At 46.9% G+C, this 27,496-nt stretch overlaps 1 protein-coding gene across 2 annotated transcripts in view; it reads left to right on the top strand.

The window, feature by feature from the left end:
• PIK3C2B (phosphatidylinositol-4-phosphate 3-kinase catalytic subunit type 2 beta) overlaps positions 1-27,496 on the top strand; it is a 96,699-nt gene that overhangs the window by 43,500 nt on the left and 25,703 nt on the right. For both annotated transcript variants that reach the window (XM_082228107.1, XM_082228108.1), the window contains exons 6-14: positions 6,759-6,870; positions 9,303-9,382; positions 10,046-10,109; positions 13,630-13,776; positions 14,760-14,793; positions 16,633-16,828; positions 20,166-20,288; positions 24,975-25,142; positions 26,052-26,163. In XM_082228107.1, coding sequence (XP_082084233.1) covers positions 6,759-6,870; positions 9,303-9,382; positions 10,046-10,109; positions 13,630-13,776; positions 14,760-14,793; positions 16,633-16,828; positions 20,166-20,288; positions 24,975-25,142; positions 26,052-26,163 — 1,036 coding nt within the window. The remainder of the gene's footprint in view (positions 1-6,758; positions 6,871-9,302; positions 9,383-10,045; positions 10,110-13,629; positions 13,777-14,759; positions 14,794-16,632; positions 16,829-20,165; positions 20,289-24,974; positions 25,143-26,051; positions 26,164-27,496) is intronic.

Below are 27,496 nucleotides of genomic sequence, written 5' to 3'. Positions count from 1 at the left end.
CTGGGCTGGGATTGTAGACAACTCTGTTTGAATCCAGCCACTAATTAAAATGGCTATTGGGTCCTGCACATAATGCTTTCTGGCCACCCCTCCCTCCCATAGTGACCTTACTCATATTTGTGTACTCTCCTGCACATCTGGGTCCCTGATTTGTTCTCATGGGTTTCAGCCTGCCTGGAGGCTGTTTTCTTAGTCCCAGGTGGCTGTAGCTTCCCAGCTTGTAAACAAGTGCAGTGGTACCTTGGGTTAAGAACTTAATTTGTTCTGGAGGTCTGTTCTTAACCTGAAACTGTTCTTAACCTGAACTTTAGCTAATGGGACCTTCTGCTGCCACTGCGCCGCCGCTGCACGATTTCTGTTCTCATCCTGAAGCAAAGTTCTTAACCCGAGGCAATATTTCTGGGTTAGTGGAGTCTATAACCTGAAACATATGTAACCTGAAGTGTATGTAACCCAAGGTACCACTGTAATAGTGAGATGTAGCCACGGTGGTAGAAGCAACGAATTCTGGTTCCCGATCCCTGTGGAGAACTCTCCTGTTAGGGTTCAAAGACCATGTGCAGGAGGCAAACAAACTCTCCTAAGGTCCTTAAGACAGCTTTCTTGGGAGTTCAGGCTGCTTTTAAGACCTGGAGGGCTGAAATTCCCCTCAGGGCCGTGGTGCAAGGGCCATGCTGCTTGTAGCGCCTGAGTACAGGACGACTTTTGTTGGTGTGTAGTAGGCCCTGTTCAGTCCCCTTTCTCTCCTAGAAAGACAGCCTTGTAGAACTATATTCCATGTGCGCTGCCTCATGGCTCCTGTCAACGAAGAAGAAATGCCGCGCTCTCTGGCTTTTAAAACTTACGCTTCGCAACATAGGGGCACAATTTTATTGTATCTGTTTGGGAAGCTTTGCACAATAATCTTGACATGAATAAAACTGGTGGTTTTTACGGGCCTACAAAATCTCTGCCCGAGCTAAAAAATGCAGGCATTCCCTGTGCAAATTGGCACGCAGGCTATGCCCCCCCTTTTCCGCACGTAGATTGAAATGAAATGAGCTGACCCTTCTCTCCGCCTGTGTTGTACGCCTGCCTTCTTGGCAGGACACAAAGTGCCGGATGCAGACAGCAGAAATGCTCCTTGCTTGACCTTCCATCCGGATGGAAATCTCTCTAATGAGCTAGTGTGCAAATGCCCTGCTCTGTTGCAGCAGCGCCTTCAAAAGAACTTTGGAAACCTCCTCTTTTTTGCAGTCGAGCTTCCCGTCTTCCCCAAACAAGCCTCCCCAAACCCCTTCATTGTTTGCGCAGCAGGATTCTTCACTTCTTGAAGACAGAGAGGTTGTTGTTTTTTTGACAGGCCTACCTTCAGTTCTTTTCACGCCACCAGATAGAAACTGGAGGAGGATGAAGTAAGGCTGTCATCTTTGGACAGCTGCCCTGCACCCCCTTTCCCAGCCCTCGTCTAGTGAGGGACACTGGTTGGCCACCAGTGAAATTGTCCAGAAAAGCCCTGCAGCGACACTACATCACAACAGTGCTACAGTGGTACCCCGCAAGACGAACGCCTCGCGAGACGAAAAACTCGCAAAACGAAAGGTTTTTTCGTTTTCGAGTTGCCTCGCAAGACGAATTTCCCTATGGGCTTGCTTCGCAAAACGAAGCTTGCCCCGGGGACAGCGGGTCTTCTCTTTTGAAGCAAGGGGCTGCGGGGAGATAGCAATCTCCCTGCAGCCCCTTGCTGCAAAAGACGTGCGGCGGAAGCGGGGAAGCGAAGCGCTTCGCTTCCCGCTTCCCCCGGACCTCTTCTGAAGCAAGGAGCTGGGGGGAGATAGCGATCTCCCTGCAGCCCCTTGCTGCAAAAGACGTCGGGGGGAAGCGGGGAAGCAAAGCGCTTCGCTTCCCGCTTCCCCCGGACCTCTTCTGAAGCAAGGGGCTGGGGGGAGATAGCGATCTCCCTGCAGCCCCTTGCTGCAAAAGACGTCCGGGGGAAGCGGGGAAGCGAAGCGCTTCGCTTCCCGCTTCCCCCGGACCTCTTCTGAAGCAAGGGGCTGGGGGGAGATAGCGATCTCCCTGCAGCCCCTTGCTGCAAAAGATGTCGGGGGAAGCGGGGAAGCGAAGCGCTTCGCTTCCCCGCTTCCCCCGACGTCTTTTGCAGCAAGGGGCTGCGGGGAGATGGCTTCTCCCGGTGCTCCGAAGCCGCGCGGGGGGGCAGGGGACACCTCCCGCCGCAGCGGGGACACCTTTTGAAGGCAGGCGGGGGGGAGCAAAGACTTTGGCCCCCCGCCCGCCTTCAGAAGAGGTCCAGGACCTCTTCTGAAGGCTGGCGGGGGGCAAAAGTCTTTGTCCCCCCGCCTGCCTTCCCAGGGGCTTTTAAATCGCCCCGGACAGCGGAGAAGTCCTCCGCTGTCCGGGGCGATTTTAAAATGCCGCCCGCCAGCATTTTAAGATCGCCCGGACAGCGGAGAAGTCCTCCGCTGTCCCAGGGTTTTTTTTAATGCTGGGGGTGGAAAGAAAAGCCCTTGTCCCCCCCCCCCAGCCTTCAGAAGAGGTCCGGGGACAGACTGTCCCCGGACCTGGTCTGAAGGCGGTTTCCCTAGGAACGCATTAATTGATTTTCAATGCATTCCTATGGGAAACCGTGCATCGCAAGACGAAAAAACCGCAAGACGAAGAGACTTGCGGAATGAATTAATTTCGTCTTGCGAGGCACCACTGTATTTGAGCAATTAAAAATGGTAGCCATTTGGCGCTTTCCATAAGAGTGCAGCTACCGTCCTCTAGCAATGGTGAGCCTACCTTTCCTCCATAGTGTTGGAGCCAAAATAAATAGCAAGGGAAGGAAAAGCTCCTGCTATGTGGTGGTTGGGGACTCACGCCAGCATGGAGGGACACCAGGGGGTCACAGGCAAAGTTCCTTCACACCTGGAGTTCATTTATTTAATTTATTTCATCAAATTTATGCACTGCTTGATTGTAAAACGAAAACCTCAACAACATTCCTCTTCAACCAGGCCTTTGGCTGATTAATATTCTACGGCCTTTTAAATGTGTTTGCAGGGAGGGTATTTTGGTTTTTTAAAACTATTTATTTTCTTGCTTTTATCCTGTGTTTTTATCTTGCGAGCTGCCCGGAAATCTTCAGATGAAGGGTGGTATAAACAAAACAAAATTAAAAATATATAAAGCAATGAAATAAATATCAATTGATAACTGCACTTTGAAACATGCAAATGCTGGTCGTGAGATCCTGTTTGACAGTGCTAGGCAAGCTGTTAGCAACTAAAAGGCAAGCTATAAAGCAGAAAGGGACATAGCACAGGCTTTCCACATTCTGTCCATCTTGGTGCAAATGGCCAAATTATTTTATTCTTGCATGTGACAGTCTCTGAAATAGACGAAGTGCTGCTACCAGTGTGCAGTTGAAATGGTTTTAGTAACGAGTCCAATTGTTACATTGGGAATATATGGCAAAAAGAGCAAGGCTTTGTTTCCTGCAGTAATGTTGTAAACCGGCGGCCCCTTCTTCCAGGCAGCTTCCCCCTAGGACAACTTTGCTGCAGTTTCAGCTTGATGCACTGCAACAATTTTGTTGCTTCTTCTGCTGACTTGGCAGTTAGCTAGCAAATTGCTTTTATTCTCAAACCACATGCGCTTGGGGCAAGTACCATGTTTTTGGATTTGCTGAAAGCAGTCTAAGAAATAAAAGCGAAAGAACTCGGGTTATCTTTTGTATTTTTAAATGTGCTTATTTGGAATTCCATAATTTTATGAAGTTCAGAAAAATAGTACAGCACTAGAATGGGGGGAATTTGTTAGGTTTTCATCCAGGCCATATCACATGAACAAATCCCAGTCTCTGTAATAATAATTTTCCCGTGAACGTTTTAATTTGTTTGAGCGATAAAACCTTTTGAGCACTGCATTTCAATTCCAGTTCTAAAGGAGAGATTTTTGAAGCATTGGATAGCATGTTAGAAAACTAGTGACAGCTTTTATTTAAACATTTTGTACATGTCAGCTAAAAGGCAGGACAGATGTGGAAATGGAGGACGTGTCTACTCCCACAAATTCATTTAACGGTCATTTAAATCCTAGAATGCTGTCCAAATCCTATAGACTTCAATGGGATTTGGGGTTGAGATACACATATCTCCTTCAAGAAGAGACTGTTGATTTCTCTTTGTTGTGTGGATGAGCTCTTAGGCTGTGTGTTGAGTTTGTTTGTTTACCCCTTTTTCTAAAAAAATCCTGGTATGTTTATCCGTTTAAATATATATTAATCCCCTCCCTGTCCCCGCATAGAAGGCAATATCAAAAATAAAGGAACTCAAAGCATGGATCAGGGTGAGTGGGAAGAGTAGCTGTGGCTTGTGAATCAGCACTCAGCACAGTCTGGCAAGGAGGCAGGAAGGTGCCTAAATCTCACATAGACTAGCAGGCAGCATTCTGCATAGCTGACAACGCCTCCTGGAAACAAACAAACAAACAAACAAACAAACAAAAAGTTGCTTCTGTTCAAGATTCTGTGCAGTAGTTTGTACATCTATCTCAGAATGTCTGTATGCGCCTCTGCCTTTAACTAAGCTCTGATCTGCACGATTGAAGGTGAGGGGTTTTCGCAAACTCCAGTCTCCTGCGCCGTTGGTTTCCCTCAGCTTTTGACACAAGTGCCCTTCTGTAGACAAAAGCTAACATTTTATTTTTTTTACATCTCACTGTATGCATTTGATACTGGCTCTCAGATATATGAAACAACCATTCCTGGTGCATGCCAAATACTTAAAGAAGTTCTGGAACTTCATGTAGCTCAGACTCGAGAGGTCAGGCAAACTTACCTGTGGTTACTCCTTGCCTGACATGCCCAGACTTGAGCCCAGATACCAGGCAGGGACGTTGAATGGGGTGGGTGGGGGGAGTCCACCTACAGGAGACACACGGAAATAAATCTTCATAAAATATACAGATCCTTCTTTTCATAGGTTTCAAAGTGCCCACACCCATTCAGGTGGCAGCCTTGAGAATAGAAACAGTGGGAATTTTATCTGCCAGCCAGGCAGGGAGGCTTCTTCTGTGGGACAAACACTTTAAATTGCACAAGCACCAACAGTGATAGATGCTCCTTTTCATTGAACACATATACATATTTGCAAGCACGTAGGGACATAGGCAGACCATTGGTCCGCCTAGCTCTTGATCTTTTACACTGACCAGCAGCAGCTCTCCAGCATTTTGGACAAGGACCATTCCCAGCCCTACCTGGAATTGAACATGGGAGCTTCTGTACGCAAGGCAAACAGCTCTACCACTGAGCTGTGGCCCTTTTCCCAGAGTCTGAAGCAGGCCGGGCAGTCTATCTAGCCCAGTATTGTTTATTCTTACTGGCAGCAGCTCTTCAGGGGTCTTGCCCCATCACCTGCTACCTGATTCTTTTCTAACTGCAGATGCCAGGGACTGGACTTGGGACCATCTGCAGGCAAATCCTGTGATGTAACACCAAGCTGTGGCCCCTCCTAAGGCCCCTTGCCTTTCTGTTAGCTCTTGTCACCTCCTTCTCACTCCCTGAGTTGATCAGGGAATATATGAGAAGCACACCCCACATTTGCCCACTAACTGCAATTACACTTTCTTTCCCCTTTTGCTAAAATGACAGAATAGCTGGGGGTGGGGATGTGTGGCAGGACAGGAGGGGCAGCAGAGCAAGCTACGGAGAGCAGGAGGAGGAGGCCCTCCAGGCCCGGTCCAAATTAAATGTTTTCAGGAATTCCCTATCTGCTTAGGGGCAGGTGTTACAAGCCAACCTGAATAAGAATGCCTTGCAGCACTTCCTGAAAATGAATGCAAAATCTTCCTTTTGTGACTGTACTGTGGGCGCTCCTGACTCTCTTTTTGGCTATCTCTTTTTTCCAGCTGTTGAGGTCTGAGCTGCTTCATTATTATTACTCTACTTTTCTTTCTTCCCTTTAAAAACACAGCACTCCCCCCCCTCCCCTCTCTCCTGCCTCTGCAAACTGGCTTTCTTGTGTGATGGCAGCTGTGCCTAGTCTAGGCCAGGATGCAGGCTCGACATAGATAAGAATTGACCCTTTCCTCTGGCAGGTGAAAGGACCAGACCTCCTTTCTGTCACTGCCCTTCCAGCATGGCTTTGCTGCTTCTGTGGGCATGTTTCATTAGAATCGCAGGCAATGGCTCAGAGGTTGGCTCCAGGGCTTTATGTTACAGATTTAGGTTTGCAAAGATGCATGTGGGTCTTAAGTAGACCGTGCTGAGAGGTCATGAGTTACAAGGAGGTTGCAGGGCAGTTAGAAATAGCCAAGTGTTCAAGTTGTGATTTGGCTAATCTGCCTCCCGAAGATTCTCCGCTTCAATACATTTTTATCATTGTTGCAGTTCAGGCTTAAACATTTTTTAGAATTCACCTGATGTACATATTATATTTAATCTTTCATTCTTTGTCATTCCTGAAGCTTTTGAGTTTTCTCTTGGACATTCTTGAGTGTTGCAATTTTTTACACTGGGTGGGGGAAAGTATATACATTTAATTAAGCCTAGCTATGGAATTTGTAGGTCTCTGATTCTCGGGGAGCAAAACTGAAGTATATAAAGATTACTTGACACACTCAGTGTCTTCAAGCCAAAGCAGTTGCAGAGCTAGGATATATTAGGTGCTGGAGGCTCCAAGTAATCTGCTCTTTCCTGCCTGGTTTATCCTCCATACAGCACAGGGGGAAAAGCCATTTAGTTACAATTTATTGATGTGTTTGCATCCTTTCAGCAAACATCCACTGGGAAGTCATGAATACATCCAGCACTGCAGGAAGTTTGACATTGATATCCGGCTGCAGCTGATGAAGAGGAAGGCTGTGCGCACTGACTTGGCTAGGACGGTAAGTATTTGCTTGCCAGTGAGCAACAGGACTGTGTGATGTCTCTGCCATTACTAGTACAGATGGAACATGTGCTCCATCTTGCCTAAGGTTGCAGGTCCAATGGTGGCATCTAGAGCACTGTCTGTTCCATCCATACTGGATCTGTTTCGATTATTGCAGCTTAAGGATCTGGGCAGCCAACCATCTGCTTCCTTGACCCTTGCTCATCTTGGATTCTTGGAGGGGTTGAGTGGGTGGGTCCCAGGAATGATTGATGCCTCACTGGAGAAGGGGGAAGTACCATCTGCCTTGAAGGAGGCAATGTTGCTCCTCCTCCTCAAAAGGACCTCCTTGTACCCAGAAGTGTTAAACCACTGAAAGGCCCTCTCCTTCCATGTAACTCTCGGGTTTTAAAAGTGGGTGGAACCAGAAGGGGGGTGGTCTGGGAGAGGGGATTCTCTTTGGCAGCCCCTAAGTTGCAAAACCCCCTCCCCACAGAGGGGTGTCTTCACTGTTCAGCTTTCAGCAAATACTGAAGAGGTACCGTATTTTTCGCACCATAGGACGCACTTTTTCCCTCCTAAAAAGCAAGGGAAAATGTGTGTGCGTCCTATGGAGCGAATGCAGGGGGGGAGGCAGACGGGAAAAGCCCCCAAGAGCTCCGTGCGCTCTTGCGGGCTTTTCCACAGGAGGGAGAAGGGACTGATGGGCCGCATCAGTCCCTTCTCCCACCTCCCAGGAAAGCCAGGAGAAGCCGTGCAGCCCTTTTAAAGTGCGCGCAGCTTCTGCCGGTTTTGCGGGAGGTGGGGGAATCCCCCCACCTCCCAGGAAAGCCAGGAGAAGCCGTGCAGCCCTTTTAAAGTGCGCGCGGCTTCTGCCGGTTTTGCGAGAGGTGGGGGAATTCCCCCACCTCCCAGAGAAGCCAGGAAAGCCCTGCGCAGCGTCTCCCGGCAAGGAGACGCTGCGCAGGGCTAAAGGGGAAGGCAAAACAGCGAGCGGGATCCATCCCACTCGCTGCCTTGCCTTCTTCCATAGCTGCACGCAACCCCTCCGCAAGGAGACGCTGCGCGGGGCTAAAGGGGAAGGCAAAACAGCGAGCGGGATCCATCCCGCTCGCTGCCTTGCCTTCTTCCATAGCTGCGCGCAACCCCTCCGCAAGGAGATGCTGCGCGGAGCTAAAGGGGAAGGCAAAACAGCGAGCGGGATCCATCCCGCTCGCTGCCTTGCCTTCTTCCATAGCTGCGCGCAACCCCTCCGCAAGGAGACGCTGCGCGGAGCTAAAGGGGAAGGCAAAACAGCGAGCGGGATCCATCCCACTCGCTGCCTTGCCTTCTCCCATAGCTGCGCGCAACCCCTCCGCAAGGAGACGCTGCGTGGGGCTAAAGGGGAAGGCAAAACAGCGAGCGGGATCCATCCCGCTCGCTGCCTTGCCTTCTTCCATAGCTGCGCGCAACCCCTCCGCAAGGAGACGCTGCGCGGGGCTAAAGGGGAAGGCAAAACAGCGAGCGGGATCCATCCCACTCGCTGCCTTGCCTTCTCCCATAGCTGCGCGCAACCCCTCCGCAAGGAGACGCTGCGCGGAGCTAAAGGGGAAGGCAAAACAGTGAGCGGGATCCATCCCACTCGCTGCCTTGCCTTCTCCCATAGCTGCGTGCAACCCCTCCGCAAGGAGACGCTGCGCAGGGCTAAAGGGGAAGGCAAAACAGCGAGCGGGATCCATCCCACTCACTGCCTTGCCTTCTTCCATAGCTGCGCGCAACCCCTCCGCAAGGAGACGCTGCGCGGGGCTAAAGGGGAAGGCAAAACAGCGAGCGGGATCCATCCCGCTCGCTGCCTTGCCTTCTTCCATAGCTGCGCGCAACCCCTCCGCAAGGAGACGCTGCGCGGGGCTATGGCTTCTTTAGCCCTGCGCAGCGTCTCCCGGCAAGGAGAGGCTGCATGGGGCTAAAGGGGAAGCCAAAACTTGGCTTGCTCCATATCTGCGCGCAACCCCTCCGACAGGGAGAGGTTGTGCGCACCCTGTACGCTGCTCTTTGGGGCTGGGGGGGAAAAAGATTTTTTTCTTGATTTCCCCCCCCCCCCTAAAAACTGGGTGCACCCTATGGTCCGGTGCGCCCTATGGTGCGAAAAATACGGTACCTATTAACTCTGGCTTTTGACACCTGAATTGTATATTTTTATACCTGCACTATTTTTGTGATTGTTAAGTTGCTTTGAACTGTTTCCACCCTGAGATCCTAGGATGGATGATGGGTAATAAATAAAAAATAATAGTAATGCTAAGCCAGCCCATGGCTTAGCTGCAGCTGGACCAGGGGAGGAGCGCAGTAACGGCGATTTTGCTCCAGGAACCTGCACGTTTCCTCATTCACACTAAGCCATGGTTTTCCTTAGCATTACATGCAAACGGAGTCAAGATGCATGTGAGTAATTAACCTTCACGTATGCAGGTGAACGATGACCAGAGTCCTTCCACGCTCAACCACTACGTTCATCTCCAGGAAAGGCCAATCAAGCAGACCATCACCAGGTAAAGATGAACGGAGAATCTCAGGGTCACAGGTTCAAGCCCCACGTTGGGCAAAAAAATTCTGCATTGCAGGTGGTTGGACTAGATGACCCTTGTGGTCCCTTCCAACTCTGCAATTCTATGATTTTATGGAGTGGCAGCAGCAGCATACTTCGGGTGACCTATGTAAGGCCAGTGCTTTTTAAAGGGGGTACTCAAGGGTACACAGTACTGGCACCTCTTTTTGTTGTTGTTAAAAAGTGTGGCACTTACTGCAACAACTTCATGGTGAGTACTGGCACCTATTTTTCTAGGAAAAAAGCACTGTGCCCCCCAAACCCCCCAAAGTGAAACAAAAATAGACCAAGTGCTGGAGTTCTTAATTTAGGCCTTGCATATTGAAATTCCTCCAGCCTCTTGGGAGAGAGGGCCCTGGCTTAATGGTAGAGCATGGCTTACATGCAGAAGGTCCCAAATTGAAGCCAAGCGTCTCCAGGTAGGGATGGGAAAGTCTTCCGTCTGAGAATCTCAGGAGACACTGCCAGTTCTGAACTAGATGGACCAATGGCTTTGGGCTGTTGCTTAAGATCTCGCCTTTACAGAGATCCATTTCCTCCATACGTAACAGCCGTGATTTGCTTCCTTTTTCTGTGCCAAGCTGTCTGTTGTTGTTTCTTCCACTAGGCAGGCCTTGAGTCTCCTCTTCGATACCTTCCACAACGAGGTCGATGTATTCCTAGCCGTGGAGGTGAGAGGATAGCATTGGGGTTAATGTTGTGGTTGAACATACGTTGAACTATGCATATGGCTTTGGTGTGCTGCAAAAACCTCTGTGTTGGTGAATATTATTAGATGTAACCATTACACCTTTGGCATCTTCAAGCTATGAAATCCATCCATAAGGAAGCCTGTGATGGGGAACCCAGTAACCCTCGACCACTTTCCCTGAGACACCCTGATCACCAGTCTTCCCATCACTTTCCTCCTAGCTTGAACCATTGCCCCATGTTCTTTGAGCTACATCTCCAGTTCCTGGTCTTCTTTGGCAGCAGTGAGATAAGAAGCACATAGCTTTGCACTTGCTTTGTCCGTACCCACTTTGGTATAAAACCCACCTTATTGTTTGGCAGTGAACAGTAGTGGCTGGTGGGGCAGCATTGACCCAGCTGTGTTGCTGAGCTGGCTTTCCAAAGGCTCCTGCCACTGCTGGTTAGCAAGAGGGAGGCTTGGCATGGTGTGGGTGCAGCAGTGGAGCCAATCCGATGTTTCTAGCACTGTGCCCACACTTTGCCAAGCTCCCTGCCACCATACCCCTCTCCCTCTTGGTAAGTGGCAGGGACATATGGCATAGGGAAGCCAGATCAGCATTGCTGCCCTGCTGGTCACTACTGCAATATAGCACCTGGTATGGGCATCACAGGTACATTTGAAGATGCCAAATATAACAGACCATTGTATGATAGAAAGTATTTGTGAAAACATAGGCTAGGGTTAAATGACAATGCAAGTATTTTTCGACGCTGCAGTTTCCTCCAGGCCCTTCCCATTTCACTATGTTGCTCACATTGTTTCATTTCCTGCTTCAAGCTGATAAGGTGCTAGTTTGTTTTTTTACTGTTTTCGCTAGAGTGACGTTTGCTTTATAAAATAAATGCCCTGAACCTTGCTTCTCCCATCTCATCTGACAGTCCACTGCTTGCTTCTCCTCTTCCTCATTCCAGTCTTGAATCCTTCATGAGAGTCAAATTTCCCAGCGTAAGGTGAGGGCTGCCAGCCACAAGTGTGCTTGGGACTACAGCCAAGAGGCGGATCTGCATAGCAGCGTTTGCTATCAGAGCAGAAAACAAACAGGGTGTAGTGAAGTGATCCCCAGGTTCTAATCTTGAAATTGTCAGCAGCTTTTAACAGCAAGTTCCTATCTACTGTTTGTTTCAGTTTCCCTTCCCTTGCGATAAATACAGCCAAAAACATACTTGTGAAGGTAGGCAAAAAAGAAACCCAAGACGTTGTGAAGGTTAAATTTCTCATGACAGTAAAGGGATTCATATAGAGTTGGGTTTTTTCCATTTTGAAACCTCTACGTTATCGAGCACTTAATGTAGAGATTAGAATGTGTGTTTTAGATCTTGGGAGTAGTGAATTTAGCGAAAGGAAAGGGGTAAGCAGGAGACTTTGACAACCTTCTAAATTGCCAACACTGAGGTTGCCAACACTTTATAATTCCAAAAAATTATCAGGAGTAGTGGATTCAAGTCCTAGCTTAGCTTTGTGAACTCTAGCTTAGAGTGCAGGAACGATAATATATTCAACTGAGCAGCTAGAATTGCCTTTAGACATCTCTTTTGTGTGATTGTCTGGTCCTTGCTAGTGATGAAGGTGAAGGGCTTTTTAGCAAACTGATTGGAACAAGAACTAGTTTGGTCCCTATCTGTGAAAGCACCCTCTTGCAGTCAGATTGCCATGACTGGGGGCAGAAAGTATGTGTGAGAGAGAGTGAGTGTGAGAAAGAAACCATTCTCCTTTCAAGAGGTGAGTCATAACAAAGCTATCTAGGAAATCTCAGCTGAATGGAATGTAGTTCACTAGTATGTAATCTTGAGGTGTGTGATGGATCCTGAAAATAACACATTTGAGAAATGAACAAGTTACTTGATCCTGTGGTTTTTAAGCAGGGAAAAGGAAAAGCTTTCTAGGTTCCAGTAGCTAGATTACTACTCTCTGAAGATTTTGCTCCCCCTGCATGGTCCTACATTATTTCTCCCTTCCTGCGCGTTTGTATGGAAATGTATGTCTGTGTATGTACTACCTGCAGTGGGGGTTGGCAAGGTTTATCTTGACTGGGCTGGATTGGTCCCGTGGAGATCCCTTTGTAGACTGGATTGTGCATGCGCCTGTGATTTCCGGTGTCTGTGCATGCACAGACGCGATTTCTGGTGCCGCGGAAGTGAGTCCTCGCGCTGCACTGTGCCGGTTTAGCGCAGTGCGTGAGTGGGCAGCTCAGTTCCAGGACAGTTCGTGGGCCGGTCAAATGACCTCCGTGGGCTGCTTCTGGCCCATGGGCCTTAGGTTGGTGACCCCTGACCTACTGTGTCATAGGCTGAATACCAATTGCTGGGCATAACAAGGGAGAACTGGTTGCTGCTGTCTCACATCCTGCTTGCGCGCTTTCCATTGGTATTTGTTTGGTCACTGTGACAACAGGATGCTGATCCAGCCGGGCTCCTCTTTCTGGCCCTAACCCCACTCTTCCACAAGCTTTTGCTAGAGCAATTGTCAGCATGGCATCCTTCCTTCCAAATGAAAAAAATAATAAAAAGTTAGCGGTATGTGCAGTGCAGCTGGGAAACTGTAGGTCCATTCTTCTACATCCTCTATAGTGCTGACTGTTGACTCTTTTGCCCCTGCAAACCATATACTGCAGAGTTTTATCAATCCAATGGATTATAGAGCTTCATGTGCAACAAGCAACAGTGCCCCTTAGTGGCACTTCTACCTATTTGTTCTGAGGTTCCCAGGCTGAAATTATATTGGTGGAAGGAGCTGGTAATATCAAATGGCTTCATGGGTTCCAGGAAACTTGGTGTTGACGTTAGGACAGTAGTTCCATCAAAGCAGGACTTTGGAACGGAAGTCCAAGGCCCTATTACTTGCACTAGTGAATCAGGACATGCTTGAACACAACAGAGTAGCTGCTTTATTTCTTCAAATCCTGTTATGTTGAAGGCCAATCTTAAGATGCAGAGCTGGTGGCCACGATATGGAAATGATGATGATAAAGACCCATTTGTCTTCCACTTTTATGACATTGGTTGAGTTTGGGGTAAAAGGAGTATGAACAAACTCTTTTGTGCTTTGTTGAGCAGCTGTCTAAGATCTGCTGGAGTTGATAGGCTCCTCTTTATGTTCTCTTTGGTCAGACTCACACAAGGTACTGGGATTTTACTGCAGAATAATCACCGAGTTTATGTCCAGAGAAGCCAAGTTTAGTGATAAGGCAGTTAAGGAAGAGGTAGATAAGTGAAGTAAATTTATGGCGGGGTTACTACTCTCATTCACCCTAGATCAGGGGTTGGGCACCTGTGCCCTCCAGATGTAGGGCTCCAACACCCATCACATCCAGCAAGCATGGCCAGTGGTCAGGGATGATGGAAGTTGTAGTAGTAGGGCTGCTGATTCCCATGCCCTAGATGCTGGCTATACGCACAACTCTTTGAGGTGGCTCTATGTGCTGTTACCTTGAGACATGAGACTTTCAATTCTTCATCCAGGGAGACGTCCAAGTGAAGGCAGAACGAGTGATCCAGTCTGTCATGGCCATTTGCAATGCTCTGGCTGCTGTGGAGTCCCAGGAGATCACTGCAGCCCTGAATCAACTGCCACCCTGTCCGTCTCGCATGCAGCCCAAAATCCAGAAGGTGAGAAGCAGAAGTTGGTGTCAGGAAGCAGCAATATTTAATCTGAGTGCCTAAGCTAAATATGAGAGAAAGAGGAGAGTAGAATTATTTTAGCAGACTCTTCCATTTTCTAAAAAGATGTAGCTAAGAAAGGACAAAAAGTGCCCTTGTGACAACTTAGTTTTTAGTGTCACACTTGACACTAAAAAGCACATTTGAGATTCTCTTTTTTGCCATATGTGACTACTGTTAAGGCAAGATAGCTGTGGACAAAAATTCAGTTGTGAATTCTAGCCAGTGTAAAGTTTTTGCATCCACACTGTGCACTGACTTTGAGCACACCTGATTTAAACCTTGCGTGTTAATTTGACCTTGGACAGTTTTGTTGTGATAACCTTGCTGCGTCCAATATGGAGTGCATATTTTAAAATGCCCTCTTCCAGTACATTCTCAGGAGTTGGATCTGCCTAAAGTGCCATTACGTTGGCTGATGCTTTCCGTTGCAGCAAAAGGTAGAGCCTTTTCAGCAGTGGATCAGCTAGTTGGAACTCCCTAAGTCCTTTGTTCTTTGCACTCAGAGAACATTCAGAGACTTTTCCCCTTTTCAGAAAGCTTTTTAATTATGTGGATGGATTTTCAATCAGTTTCATTTATTTATTTTTTAAAAAAATAGATCTTGAATTTCTCTTTGTTTTAATGGGCTTTGTGTGTATCTTCTGGAATTTTATTTTATTGGCGGCTTTTAAAATGTTTTTGATCGTAAGTCCATTTTTGAGCTTCTGGACAGAAGCAAGGAACACACATTTTACAATAAAGCAATAAAGTAGTTAGAATTTTCTCCAAACCTGGGAAAATGTAGCTGCTATTCCCAAAGTTGGATAGCTTGAACTGCTGGGAGTGGAAATATATTGACATATGTTATATAAAGTGTTTGCTCAGAGTTGCTTGCCTTTCAGTCTGATTTTCATAAAATATTTCTCCTCTGGTTTCTCTTTCCTGAGCAGGATCCAAAGGTTTTGGCCATGAGGGAAAACAGAGGTAATAATTTCTCTTCTCCTGTTGTTGCTATTGAATTCTGAAGGCTTTTTACTTTCCACTGCCTCCCAAGTGCACTTTTCCAATTATTGCATACTGTTATTTATTGAACAAATTATCATCATCATCATCATCATTAGCCTTTTGAATCTTCAGCTTAGACATCTTGAGTCCCTAGAGTTGCTATTCCATTAACCAGACTTTTCAGAGCAGGGTGGTTTCCTAGTAATAATGAAAATTCAGACCTGATTTTCAAAAATATTGAAGCCCCAACTACACTAAAGACCTTGAGGGATTGCGCTTCAGGGTCAAAGTAAACATAATGTGGGAGATCCTTGAACAGGAACCTCTGCCATGATTTTTTATATAAAAAACAGTTGAAAGGAGGTGTAGGACCCTTTAGACCATGAGAGACATCCTTCCAGGCCATTTTACCAATGGAAAGTGATCCTCACCCACCCACTGGCAAGCTACATCTTGCAACACAAGGCAAAACCATATATTTGGCTATAACTTTTGATAGAATATAGATAATTGAACAACTTTTGTTGCATTGCATTCTTCATTAAATTATCTTTCCACTGGTATATAATTTTATGGCATTACTCCAAAGAAAGTGGTGTTACGAGCCATCAGACTTTGGAAATAAACTTTTTCCAAAATGTTTCCACAATTTTGGCCGCTAGTGTAGAGACCTGTATGTTTTGGCCTGTGTGGCAAATGGTAGCTTTTGGGTTTTGTCCCGAGAAGAGGAAAGGGGCTTGTATCTGTAGATAACCCCCAAGATCTTTCCAAATCTGAAATTCTATTATCTGTGCTTGTCTTCTGGTATCCCTGTCTTAATGGAGACAAGGGAACTTCAGGAGTAAAGGAATAAACTTTAGGATAGAAGTGGGATTAAGTAACTTGTGTAGGAGCTACAAAGTGATGCATGCTGACTTCATCTGCAGCGCCTGTAGCTCTGCCAGTTGTACACCTTTATAAATGTTTGTTTATAATCATTTATATACATGTATGTATAATTTATAGTTTATTGTTTAGATTTGTACTTCAGTCTAAATGCATTATTAAGGTGGCATAAAGTAAAAAAATAAAATGTTATTAAATGAAATGCCACAAACACGTATACACCAATATTTATTTGCTAAGTTAATTCAAATTCTGCTGCAAGAAAAACCAATTTCAGTAACCTGTATAAATTATGGTAATTAAGCAGCCTTTTTAAGAAAGCAAATCTCTTTCCACTGTAGCTGTAAAGGGAGTCATGTGTGAATGGATGCATGCAGAGTCATGTAGAGGCCTGTGGGTAGGCTGAGCAAGATTTTATTGATGACCAGGAGGCAGGGCGTCAATGCTTTGCAATAATAATTTATTTATTTATTTATTTATTTATTTATTTATTTTATTATTATTTATACCCCACCCATCTGGCTGGTTTTCCTCAGCCACTCTGGGCGGCTCCCAACAGAACACTAAAAACAGAATAGAACTTCAAACATTAAAAACTTCCCTAATATCTGCTTGCTCACTTCAGATTAATAGAAGCAGAGTAAATTATGCAAAATAAGCAAATTTATGGAGTTATCTTAATATGTATAACCCACACAGGACTTTTCTTGGTGCCGAGTGCTGGTTTCTTTTTGGAAAAGCTGCAGACTATGACAGCCCTGCAGAGAGGGAACTATAGGAGTCATAAGGAATTTCCAGAAAGGGTTCGCAACTTTGAAGGTTGGAACTTGGCAGGCCTTCCTGTTGTCAGAGGGTCTGCCAAGCATATTTGCTCTGTGGGGGCATATTTGTGAGGTTTCAAAGTGCTTCTGTCAATTCCCACCCCCCTTACAGAGAAAGTTGTGGAAGCTTTGACGGCCTCCATCTTGGATCTGGTGGGGCTCTACTGCAACACATTCAATGCCGACTTCCAGACCGCGATTCACGGGAACCGAAAACATTGCCTCTCCCAAGAGGCCCGGCTTCTCTCCTGCCCCCTCTCCTTCACCGTCTATGCCACTCACCGCATTCCCATAACCTGGGCGGCAAGGTAAGCAGCGACGTCTTTTCTCTGGCGCCAGGGAAGGACCACCTGACACTTTGCGTTAGATCTTGGGATCAAGTGTGTGTACATACATAGCAGGCATAGTGGGGGCATTATACGTATTTGGATCAGGACTGTAAAGCTGTGCAAAGGTGCAACTCCTTTTTCCTGATTTATACACAGCACACAGGTGGTTGTTATCCATTGGAGCACCTGTGAACTAGTTGTGTCACCCTGGTCAGAAACACATATCGACCTGGCAGGTTCACACATCACAGTAAGCCCAAGCTATGATGGGACAGTGCAACTGTGTTGGCTCCTAGGCAGGAAATTTCAGCTGTTTTGCTCTTCCATAGTCCTTTTCACTCAGGACGGTGTGGCAGCTAAACCAAGGTTTGGTTTAGTGTGTCGTTGGAACCTGAGATTGTGGTTAAGCTTTACCAGCACATGGTTAAGGGGGAGAGAGCTTTAACTATAACAACACACTAAACCAAACCTTGGCTTAGCTGCTGAGCTAGAAAGACAAGCAAAGAGCAAAGCAACTGTCCCGTCCTCCATGGGAGCTCACACATTCATCCTAAGTCATGGCTTGGGCTCAGCATTACGTGTGAACACAGCCATGCTCTTTATCTCAACCATTTCATGACTTCCTGGTTATATTTCAGATTCCGTTTGGCTGCCCGAGGTCACCATCAGTGGGGAGAAATTGTTTCAACCTTTACTGGCTAAATGAAGCCAATTTGCCATTTAAATCCAAGATCAGCTTCATGGATTCAGTGTCGCATATTCCCGGCCCCTTTGCTCACCCAATTCTGACAAGTTCTTAGAAATCAGGCTGGTAGGGATTTAAGCAAACACAACATTTTGTACTCGGCGCATTTCCCCTCGGAAGAATGAGGCTGGCTAGCTGAGGTCAGAAGACTAGAGGAATGCTTGCCTGTAAGGGAGTTGGCTGATCTGACTCTTGTTCAGGGCTGTTTTTGGAGGCTCCCTGGAATGCTCTGGGAGAATCCTTTGGTCTCGGCACCCCGCCTCTCTGGCTCGGTCCTACAGACAGTGACAGATGGCTGCTTCTCAGCCTGGGCTCTTGCCCCTTCAGCCAATGACTGAGTGGAAGGGAATCGCTTAATGGATATAGGGACAATAGGAAGTCTGGGCAGGGAGGGGACATTCCTTTGTAAGCAGCCTTTTGCTTGTGTGTTTGTGTTTCTCTAAAGGCACGGAGGCAATGCCTGGGAGGTGCCCCTTAGTAATCCACATCCCCAGCAGCAGACACATGCAAGTGGGGGGGGGGGAGAGGGTCGGGGTTGGGGAAGTGATGGCAACATTAGCCGCCGCCCCTCCAGGGACCTCTTGCCTTTGTACCATCCTTAATGTATTCCAATGAGTGACTCTGAACAAAGGCAGTAGCCTGGGAAATCCAGGCCTGTCTTGACCTTCGTTGCCCCGCAGCCCTCCCTGCATCATCGCTTGGCACCTGTCACATGGCCAGTCCTTCTGACAAGAGCGCCATGTGATGGCATTCTCCGTGGCGTATGTCAATCCAGCTAGCTGGGAAGGAAGTTGGGAGAGTGTCTCTGAAAAGAGCACAGCCTGAGGAAAAGACTCTAGGCTTGGCTTGTTGGGTGTGTGGGTGTGTGAGTGAGTGACAACTGCCACCTTCTAGCCCCCTCTCCCTCAGTCAACAGCTGGAAATGGATTGAGTTCTGCCATTGAGCAGCCAAAAGGGTTTCTGCTCAAATTTGGGTCCGGTTTGTGGGAGTTAAGTCAGGGTGAAGAAACCGTCTGACCTGAAATTGCAACCTTGCCTTGGAGGATAGGCTGTTGACGGCTACCAACCACAGTAGCTGTTTTCTATCTCTGCTGTCAGAGGCGGTGTGACTCTGAATACCAGATGCTGGAAATTGTAGGCGGAGAGAGTGCTGCTGCAATTGTGTCCTGTTTGCAGACTTCCCTTGGGCTTCTGGTTGACCCCTGTGAGAACAGGATGCTAAGCTAGGGAGGCCTCTGGCCTGGTCCAGCAAGCTTTTCTTATGACCAGAGTTTTAAGAAGAATATGGTTGGCACAACCCTCTTTTCGTAGCCCTGTTGTTGCTTGTTGTCAGGGAGGAAGCGCCTAGAATCAGTCTGTGGACGCAGGGTGATGGCTCTAAGCTTGTAAATGTATAGGTGTATAGAAATCTAATGATTTCTACTGTGGCAAAAACATAGTTAGAAGAGGAAGTTATTAATTAGCCATTGTTTTATTTTAGTATTTTAACATTTTAATGACTGTTCTTTTTGAAGACTGCCCTGGAAAGGTGGAAAAACACAATAAATAATTCAACCATTTCCCTCAAGTATCTTAGTGAGCTATGTAAGTGAAGCTGACAGTATTTTGAACAGTGGGTTAAAATACCAGCATTTTTGCCTTATGTCTGTCTGCTGGGCATATTTTACATCTGTGGAATGCAGCAGGAGCAAGAATATTTCTGGCATGTGGGAAATAAGCATGACACTCGGTAATGTACATGTTGACTATTGTTTTATAACATGTGGTGTTATAAAAGGTCCCTGCTCCAAGTGGCATACAGTCTAGAAAGCAACGCCAGAATAACAGCAGAGGAAGGAAAGGGGAGTGGAGGTAAACAGGGGAAAGAACATGTGAATATTGCAGTTGCAAAATTGAATAGGGTATTGAGGATTCAAGGATTGCATCAAGGGGGTTCGTGGGAAAATGTATTTATGTTTTGAATATCCTCCAAGGCTCGAAGGTGGTTAACTGTAGACTGAAACTCAAACATAAAATGTCCTGTAAAAATGCTGCTGAAACAAACAAAGCAGCACAGATTGTAACCCTGTCCCAGTCTCTCTCTCTCTCCCCAGCCCCTCAAAACTGAGCTGAAATAAAAGATCTAGCAAGGCTTCTGGCCTTGATGAGTCTCAAGGGGCGGATGAGAAGTTTCGTAGTTGGGGGTCATCTACCGAGTCAGGATGCCTCTAATCGAATGGACAAGATTTGTGCCTATCAACCAGACTTGAACCATCTGGGGTTTGCCTGCTATTCATTCATTCTCCTTTGTGTGAGGGCTGGGGGGAGCTGGGGAGGACTAGGTGGGGCTGTTCCAGGCTTGAGATTAAAACAGATTCTCACCAGTGACTCAGCTGCTGAGTTTGAAATAAATCAAGTATTTATTTCATTGGTTCCTCCTGTTTGCTATTCGACTGCAGCTAAGAATTGTAGCAGGCTGCTTCCTCCCAGCCTCTGCCTCCAGTCTTTCGGAGATCAAGGCCTTTTCTTTCTGCTCTGTGAGATAACAAAAAATTACCCATCTCTCCTTTCCTTTTTTTTTTTTTTTTACAGCTATGAAGATTTCTATCTCTCCTGCTCACTCAGCCATGGTGGCAAAGAGCTCTGCAGCCCCTTGCAAACCCGAAAAGCTCATGTGTACAAGTATCTCTTCCATCTCATCATCTGGGACCAGCAGTAAGGCACCTCCCCACCTGCCCTTCCCTGTCTGTGTTCAGAAGGGTATAAAGGAAAGGGTGGGAAAGTGGCTGGGGAAGGGCGATCTTATGTGTTTTTAATGCAAGTTGATAAAGGAGGTGGATGAGAAATAATTCTCCTCTGCTTGTAGCTACAAAGCTTTGCAGGCAAAAAGTCCCAGTTTTCAATCTACAGAGTGAAGAAGCCGTGTAGTGCAAAGGGGGTTCATAATCTATTGCTTACTTTTAATTTCTCTGCTCTGCATCAGCCTACCCCACCCCACAAGGCTTCAAGCCCCATGAGGAAGACGTAAGTGTGTGTGTGTGTGTGTGTGTGTGAGAGAGAGAGAGAGAGAGAGAGAGAATGGAGTGGAGTGAGGTATGGCCCACAGGTCCCCCATCCCTGCTGTAAAGCAACATGTGTATTATAAATTAGTAATGTAAAACAGTGATCCCTAAAAAGCATGCAGCAGTAAAGCAGGGCTACCATTCTGTGTGGTTGTGTAGTTTGGCCTTCCCGTCTTACAGTGCTGGTTTTCCAAGGTGCATCTCCTGGCAAATGCCGTAATGTCTGAAGAGGAGAGATGCAGGTCCGTAAGGCAACAAAGGGACAAGCGACAGGCACATGCCAGGGAACTAGGACTGCCTGTGGCTTTTGGCGCATGTCCACTGGGTCTCCTCTTCGATCTTCACGGGGGCTTCCTGGGGAGACAGATAGTGGGAAAGCAGCCAGCTCGTCTGCTGTGTAAAGCGTGACTTGGTCCCTCGCTGCTTTTGTGACTCCACAGAATCGGCCCTGCATGCCTGGACAACTCCCTCCCACAGGCAGAAGTTTGAATCTGAGAACCTGGCAAAATAACTTCCGATGGGTGTAGGATTTCAGAGGAGTGGGAGCGGGTGCCATCTCCCAAGACCTCGTTGCTATACACTGTGCAGTTGCTGAAGGGGAAGGGAACTTGATCCTAAAATAGCCTGGGCAGCAGGAAGGCTGCTGGCCATCCCCCTCTCCACTGAGGTCCAGTAACATTTGACATTTTTTCTAGGCCAGCAAGAGGAGATGGGGGTGGAGGTGGGAAATAGATAATTTTAGAAGCTGCCTGTCCTGCAGAAGGATGCACAGTGAAGCTACATGGAGAGTGTTGCCTCAGCTCCGCTCAGTGTGAGTGCTTTATTCAGTGGATGAGCCCCAGGATGGGAACAGCCCAAATGAGGGGCCTGCCATGTAGCCGTTTTCCTGCTGGCCCTTAGCTGCACAAAGGGCTTTCAGGCATGTGCAGCACGCTTGGACTGCCTCTGGGCGGGTATCAGGCCACGCTGATCTGGCACACTCCCCAGCTTTGCTAACACTACGGGATCGGCTGAGGGGACTGGCTGGTGGTCCTTCCTGTTAAGATGGCGGAATAGGAAGGGGAAACCCCCTTGGACAAGGTTAGTGCTCATGTGCCTCCCCCAGCTCCTCCCAGGAAAGCTCCAGATGGAAATGGGCGATGCAGGGCGGTTGCACTCCCTCTTGCAACCGGAGACGTCCTCGCACAGCTTCCTCCGAAGCCGGCCTCACTGTATCTCCAAAGCCTGCTTTTTAAAAAAACAAAATCCCCCACAGCACAATGCTGGAGTATATGAAATGTTTAATAAAGCATTTCTGAACACATGCAGTGTGTCATTTCCTCAGCATTTAGTAATGAGCATGTCAGTTGTTTGAGGGGAAGCCTTTTGGAAAGAAGGTGTTTTCCTAATCTTTATACAGCACCGAGAAAACCGTAGGTATTTTATTAAGAGTAGTGCTAGTTGCGGGTGATTAATGTATGACTTCCAAACATGCTTGAGCCCCAATATCACTCTTTTGAAGAGTGGCAAGCCTGTGTGGTTCACTAGCCAGATGCTTGGATTTTTTAATCTGGGTCACCTTGCTTCAACTCCTTGTTCAGCCGTGGACTTCACCGAGTAATCCTAATCAAATTACTACCTATAAAGCTAAAATAGTGATTTGTGAGGACAAATAAGGGAGCCTTCACTGTAAAGCTCCTGCCCTTTATGATGAGCTAGAACAACCTCCTTCAACCTGGTGTCTCTCTTCGAGGTGAGTCTGGTGGCAGTTATATTCCAAAACATTGGGAAGGCTGAACTAAAATATCCGGGTGGAGGGGTGTGAAGGAAGATGAGCACATTTGTTTCAAGGACTCTTGGGAAGCAGCTTTTAATCTCTGTATACAGGCAGTGGCCTGAAGTTATGAATTTTAGGAATCTATAACAGATGTACTGACTCAGGTACCTACCATTGGTCATAGATATACGTATCAGTATTTTTAAGATGTGGCATCTCCTTCATTAGAGGCTCTTAAGCAGAGGCTTGGTGGCCACCTATCCAAGATGTGTAGGAGCTGATTTCCAGCATCAACAGTGGGTTGAAGTAGATTGCCCTTTCAACTTTATGATTCTATGCAATGTCTAGGGAGGAAAGTCTGCATCCTAACACTGAACATGTTTGTAGTGTCATGGTGTGTCCTGGCGTGTTCTCGTCCAGTGGGATGCGGGTGGTGCTGTGGTCTAAACCACTGAGCCTCTTGGGCTTGCTGTTCGGAAGATTGGCGGTTGAAATCCCTGTGACAGGGTCAGCTCCCGTTGCTCTGTGCCAGCTCCTGCCAACCTAGCAGCTCGAAAGCACGCCAGTGCAAGTAGATAAATAGGTACCGCTCCGGCGGGAAGGTAAATGGCATTTCTGTGTGCTCTGGCTTCCGTAGCAGTGTGTCTGTGGACAAATGCCGACTCCCTTGACCTGAAAGCGAGATGAGTGTCACACCCATATTCACCTTTGACTGGATTTAAACGTCCAGGGGTCCTTTACCTTTTTACCTTTTTGTGCCTGTCCTTTCACTGAACTGCTGCTTCTCAATGATCCCTGATCACCACTTGGTAATTTTTCCTTCTGTATCTCTGATCTTCAAGCAGGGAAGTCTTCGGCTCTGCTTATCTTTCCCCTTTCCCCGTTGTTCCGATGAGAAGGACCAGCCTACTTCTTTCTCCTGCCAGGAGTGACTTGAGCCAGAAGCTTATGTGCCATGCAGTGCATTTTTTTAAAAATTTCCATTGCTGCATAGCAGGGGTTCAGACGCTGAGCGTTAGAGCAGTGATAGTCTTTCAACATGACCTATTTCTCCTTTGGCTGCAGCTACAGTCTGAAGCTTCTCCAGAGGAATAATAATATGAGCTTGGGTGGTGGTTCTGCTGTGTATGTCCTGGACGTGTATCCTACTTTCCTTCCTTCCTGCATTTTTGTGGGGAGAAATGAAATGCAGAAATACAACACATATAGGCTAAGCCACACAACTAGAGTCAAGTTAGAGATGGACGAGAAAAGAGCAGGAGGAGGATTTGTTACAGCCGAAGCCTGTAGGGCAAGTTGGGCAGTTTGAGCAGGTCCTCTGCAAAGTGGTGGGTCCCCTCCTATGCCAGTGGGTGCCCTGATAGTTAAAAGGGGGCTTAGGGCACCAGTGAGCCCTTCTGAGGTACTGGGGTTTGCCCAACCAGATGAGGACCCCACATGTTGATACTCAGCCTCCTATAGGACCTGGAATCATAGAATTGCAGAGTTTGAAAGGACCCTAAGGGTCATCTAGTCCAACACCCTGCAATGCAGGAATCTTTTGCCCAACGTGGGGCTCGAAGCCACGGCCTTGAGATTAAGAGTCTCATATCTTCTGACTGAGCTATACTGCAGATTTAAAGCAGGCTTAATAGTAATTTTCTTTCTCCGGGCAATCCTGGGATTTTTCCGCACCCTCCCCAAACAATATCCCTTGAGATGCAGTTTGTTGGACATAACGTTCATTGAAATCCAGTTGTTTGGTGTCTTAAAACTGTGCTTCATTATTCCTACCTTCCCACTCTTGACTGCCTCAGAGCCTTGAGATGTTCCTTATCTTTGAAACCCAGACCGCGAAAATGAATGTTGATGGCTGCACGCTAGGCCCGGTGTCCCTATAGCTGTAGGATTAAGGCAGTAGAAACAGGTTTCCTTGTGGAAAAGAGATAACAAAATGACACATTTACACAAGTCGCGCTCTCTGTGTATGTTTCATTTATGTACGGTATGTGTGAGTGTACATGCACACACACATGGATCCAATTCTGAGCAGTGATTTATTGTGTTTGTCATACATTTGGATGCTTTGCATTTTTATTTTTTGCAACTGGGCCTTGAATTCAAATGCAATCGAGGGAAAGGAGGAAAGAAGCAGAGGCTCAAAGCTGGCTGAAGTGCACAACCTTCCTACAGGGTGAAACAAGGTCTTATGTGGCTGAATCTTAATGAGTGCTGGATTTATGCCAGGAAGACACTGATTCAGCCGCTGACGTTTGGCACTGTCTTTCAGTGTCTGCTCAGAACCAGTCAAATGGAAACCACCGTCACTTACCTCACAGCAAATGGCATAATTCCACCGCCCCCTCCTCAAAGACTTTGCGTACTAACCATGCAGCAGCACATCCTTCTCTAGCCTGATGCCCTACAGATGTTTTGGGGCTGCAACTCCCAGTAGCCCCAGCAAGTACATGTGCAATAGATCTGGAAGGTACCAAGTTGTTGAAGGCTGTGCTGTAGTGTAAGTTATTTTATTAGATAGTTGCTTCTTCGAGGGAAATGGATGTTAAGCTGTCGTTCTTGCTCATTGGCTTCTACTTCTTCCAGAATCTGCTTCCCGGTCCAAGTGAATCGCCTCCCGCGAGAGACTCTCCTGACAGCCACACTCTATGCCATTCCAATCCCGCCTCCTGGGAGTTCTTCCGAGACCAACAAGCAGCGCCGTGTCCCAGAGGTTTTGGGCTGGGTCACCACACCACTCTTCAACTTCCGGCAGTACGTGTGCCTGCTTCTGTGTGGGAGAGCATAAGCAGTGTAGCTTTCTGGGACATCTGTTTGGGATGAATTCCAAAGGGACAGGCCGTATCAGCCTGTTAGATCAAATGCAAAAGAAGAGTCTTTTGTCAACTAGAGGCCACTTCATCAGTTGCATGAAGCGTTGTCCTCAGCTGACAAGGGACATATGCACACATATCCAGATATGCTGGTGCAAGTGGGGGAAATGGCACATGGTGAGGCCAAAATGGCACAAAAGTCCCTGAACTGCAACAGGCACGGTCTGGCATTACTGAGCAAGGCATGAGATGATCACAGTGGTCATCTAACAAAAGCAGTAGCTTCCTAGTCAGTCTTCCTAGTCAATTTCTGTTCTGTTCCAATTGCACATGTGTAGCATAGTGGGAGAGGAAACCCTGGCCTTGATTAAGTCTTCAGTGAATAGAATCAGATTTGCAGACCATAAGTGACCCAGGGGATTGAATAGAGTTGTGGGCTATTACATGCTTGGTGCTTAAGGTCACTCTGTTCCTAATAGCCCCTTTTAAGAAAAAGGCAACTGCTCAGGAAAGCAGGCCAGCAAAAGGGTCTTGAGTGATCATGTGAGCAGGATCATATAGTGGATAGAGAGAGAGAAATTCAGGAGCTGACCCTCCCTAATTTGTAGAGAGAGGTCCTAAGAGGAGCAATTCAGGGTTTGTCAGTCCAGCCATCTTCTTCCAGACAGTGGTAACATTGCTAAGGAATGGAGTGTGGTAACAGAAAACAACCTCAATGTTCTGTGGAGTGATTTGCTTTGATAATTGGTTTTTTGTTGGCACTGCTTTTGCTAACTGGGTCTTCTTAACTACTACTAGAGCCTGAATCTGGTGCTAATGTCTGTTTTCTCCTGTGTGTGCATCCGTGCAGGGTCCTGACCTGTGGACGGAAGCTCCTGGGTTTGTGGCCAGCGACTCAAGACCCGTCTAGTGCCAGGTCAAGTGCTCCCAACTTCAACCAGCCTGACAGTGTTATTCTGCAGGTGAGTCTCTTCCTTGGGCTCTGTCACCACACACAGACAACCCTAATGTACTTTGTTTGTGGCTCTTATTGTTTGCCTCTTGAGACTGGGGATCCAGCAGTAGTCGCCGAATGGTTCAGCTTAAGTTCTTATTCCACTATGTGCTGGACTTAGTATCAGGTCAGGGCTATATTGATTTATCCACCCATCCAAGCAATGGCAAAATAATTGGGGCAGGTATTAGTTCCAATCCACTGAGAGTGGCACAATATTGTGTCCCTACATAAGAGATTGAGAAGGGGAATAGACTGAATACATAGGGGTAAGAGTGGTGACAGGAATCTCACGGTTTTCTGAACAGAGGGAGATAGGCACTCCACTATTGGAAAAGGGGCGTGTTTAGTTGTTTTTAAGGTGATGGCATTGCAGGAGATTGTTATGGGGAGTCAGTAGCCTTGCTGGTATAAGTTTTTAATGTTTGATATTTTATTGTGTTTTTAATATTCTGTTCCAGCCAGATGGGCGGGGTATAAATATGTTGTTGTTGTTGTTGTTGTTGTTAATTTATTTATTCTTTCATTCTCTGTTGAAGGGAGGGTTCATGTACTGAAGCACTACAGCAATGGCAACTCAGCCTTATAAATTTAAAAGCACATATAATCCTTTGAAAACATTCATTAAATGGTACAGACATGAAGGAAGAAGGCGCATCTTATTAGCTGTGATGCAATGGCCACTTCAAGTCACAGTTGTTAGTTGCTGCTAGGGGGATAAATGACACTTTCTCACTAGCCAGGGTGGATAGTGGTGGAATAAATAGCATTTTCCTAACAGCTACTGTGAATGACATTGGATTCCTTGCTACAACTACTTATTTGTTGCATATTCATTCATTGTACAAATATTTGAAGTAAATGATAAACTGTGCATTTCTGTGATAAGACAATTTTCTGAAAAGGCTTGGATTCCAGCTTTTGGTTGATCTGGTAAAAATTGGGTTAGGGAGAACCTTTCTCCGAATAAGCCTAGTGCTTAGATATATGAGATTGTCTTCTAATAAATTCTAACCCAAAAATGATTATGCCAGTCTTTAAGGTGCTGCAGGACTTTTTGTTGTAAAGGGAAAAGTGACTGAAAGGTGACTTGTGGAGGCCTGATTTTGCATAGGCTGTAGACCTAACAATGTCTACTCAGAAGTAAGTTCAATTGAATTCAGTGGGGCTTAAGATTGCAACCTGATACTGTCATTTTGGACAGCTCTGTCTCTCTGGGCCTTGGCACCCTGAAAATCCTTGCGCTAAGGAGTTGCAGTAGATTTGTGACCCAAAGCACTTGCCTAGTCCCAACACAAGCA

The sequence above is a fragment of the Podarcis vaucheri genome, assembly GCF_965113315.1.
Source record: "Podarcis vaucheri genome assembly, chromosome: 6".
Lineage (NCBI taxonomy): Eukaryota > Metazoa > Chordata > Lepidosauria > Squamata > Lacertidae > Podarcis > Podarcis vaucheri.
The sequence above is the reverse complement of the archived record's forward strand: the minus strand, read 5'-3'. Positions and strand labels throughout refer to the sequence as shown.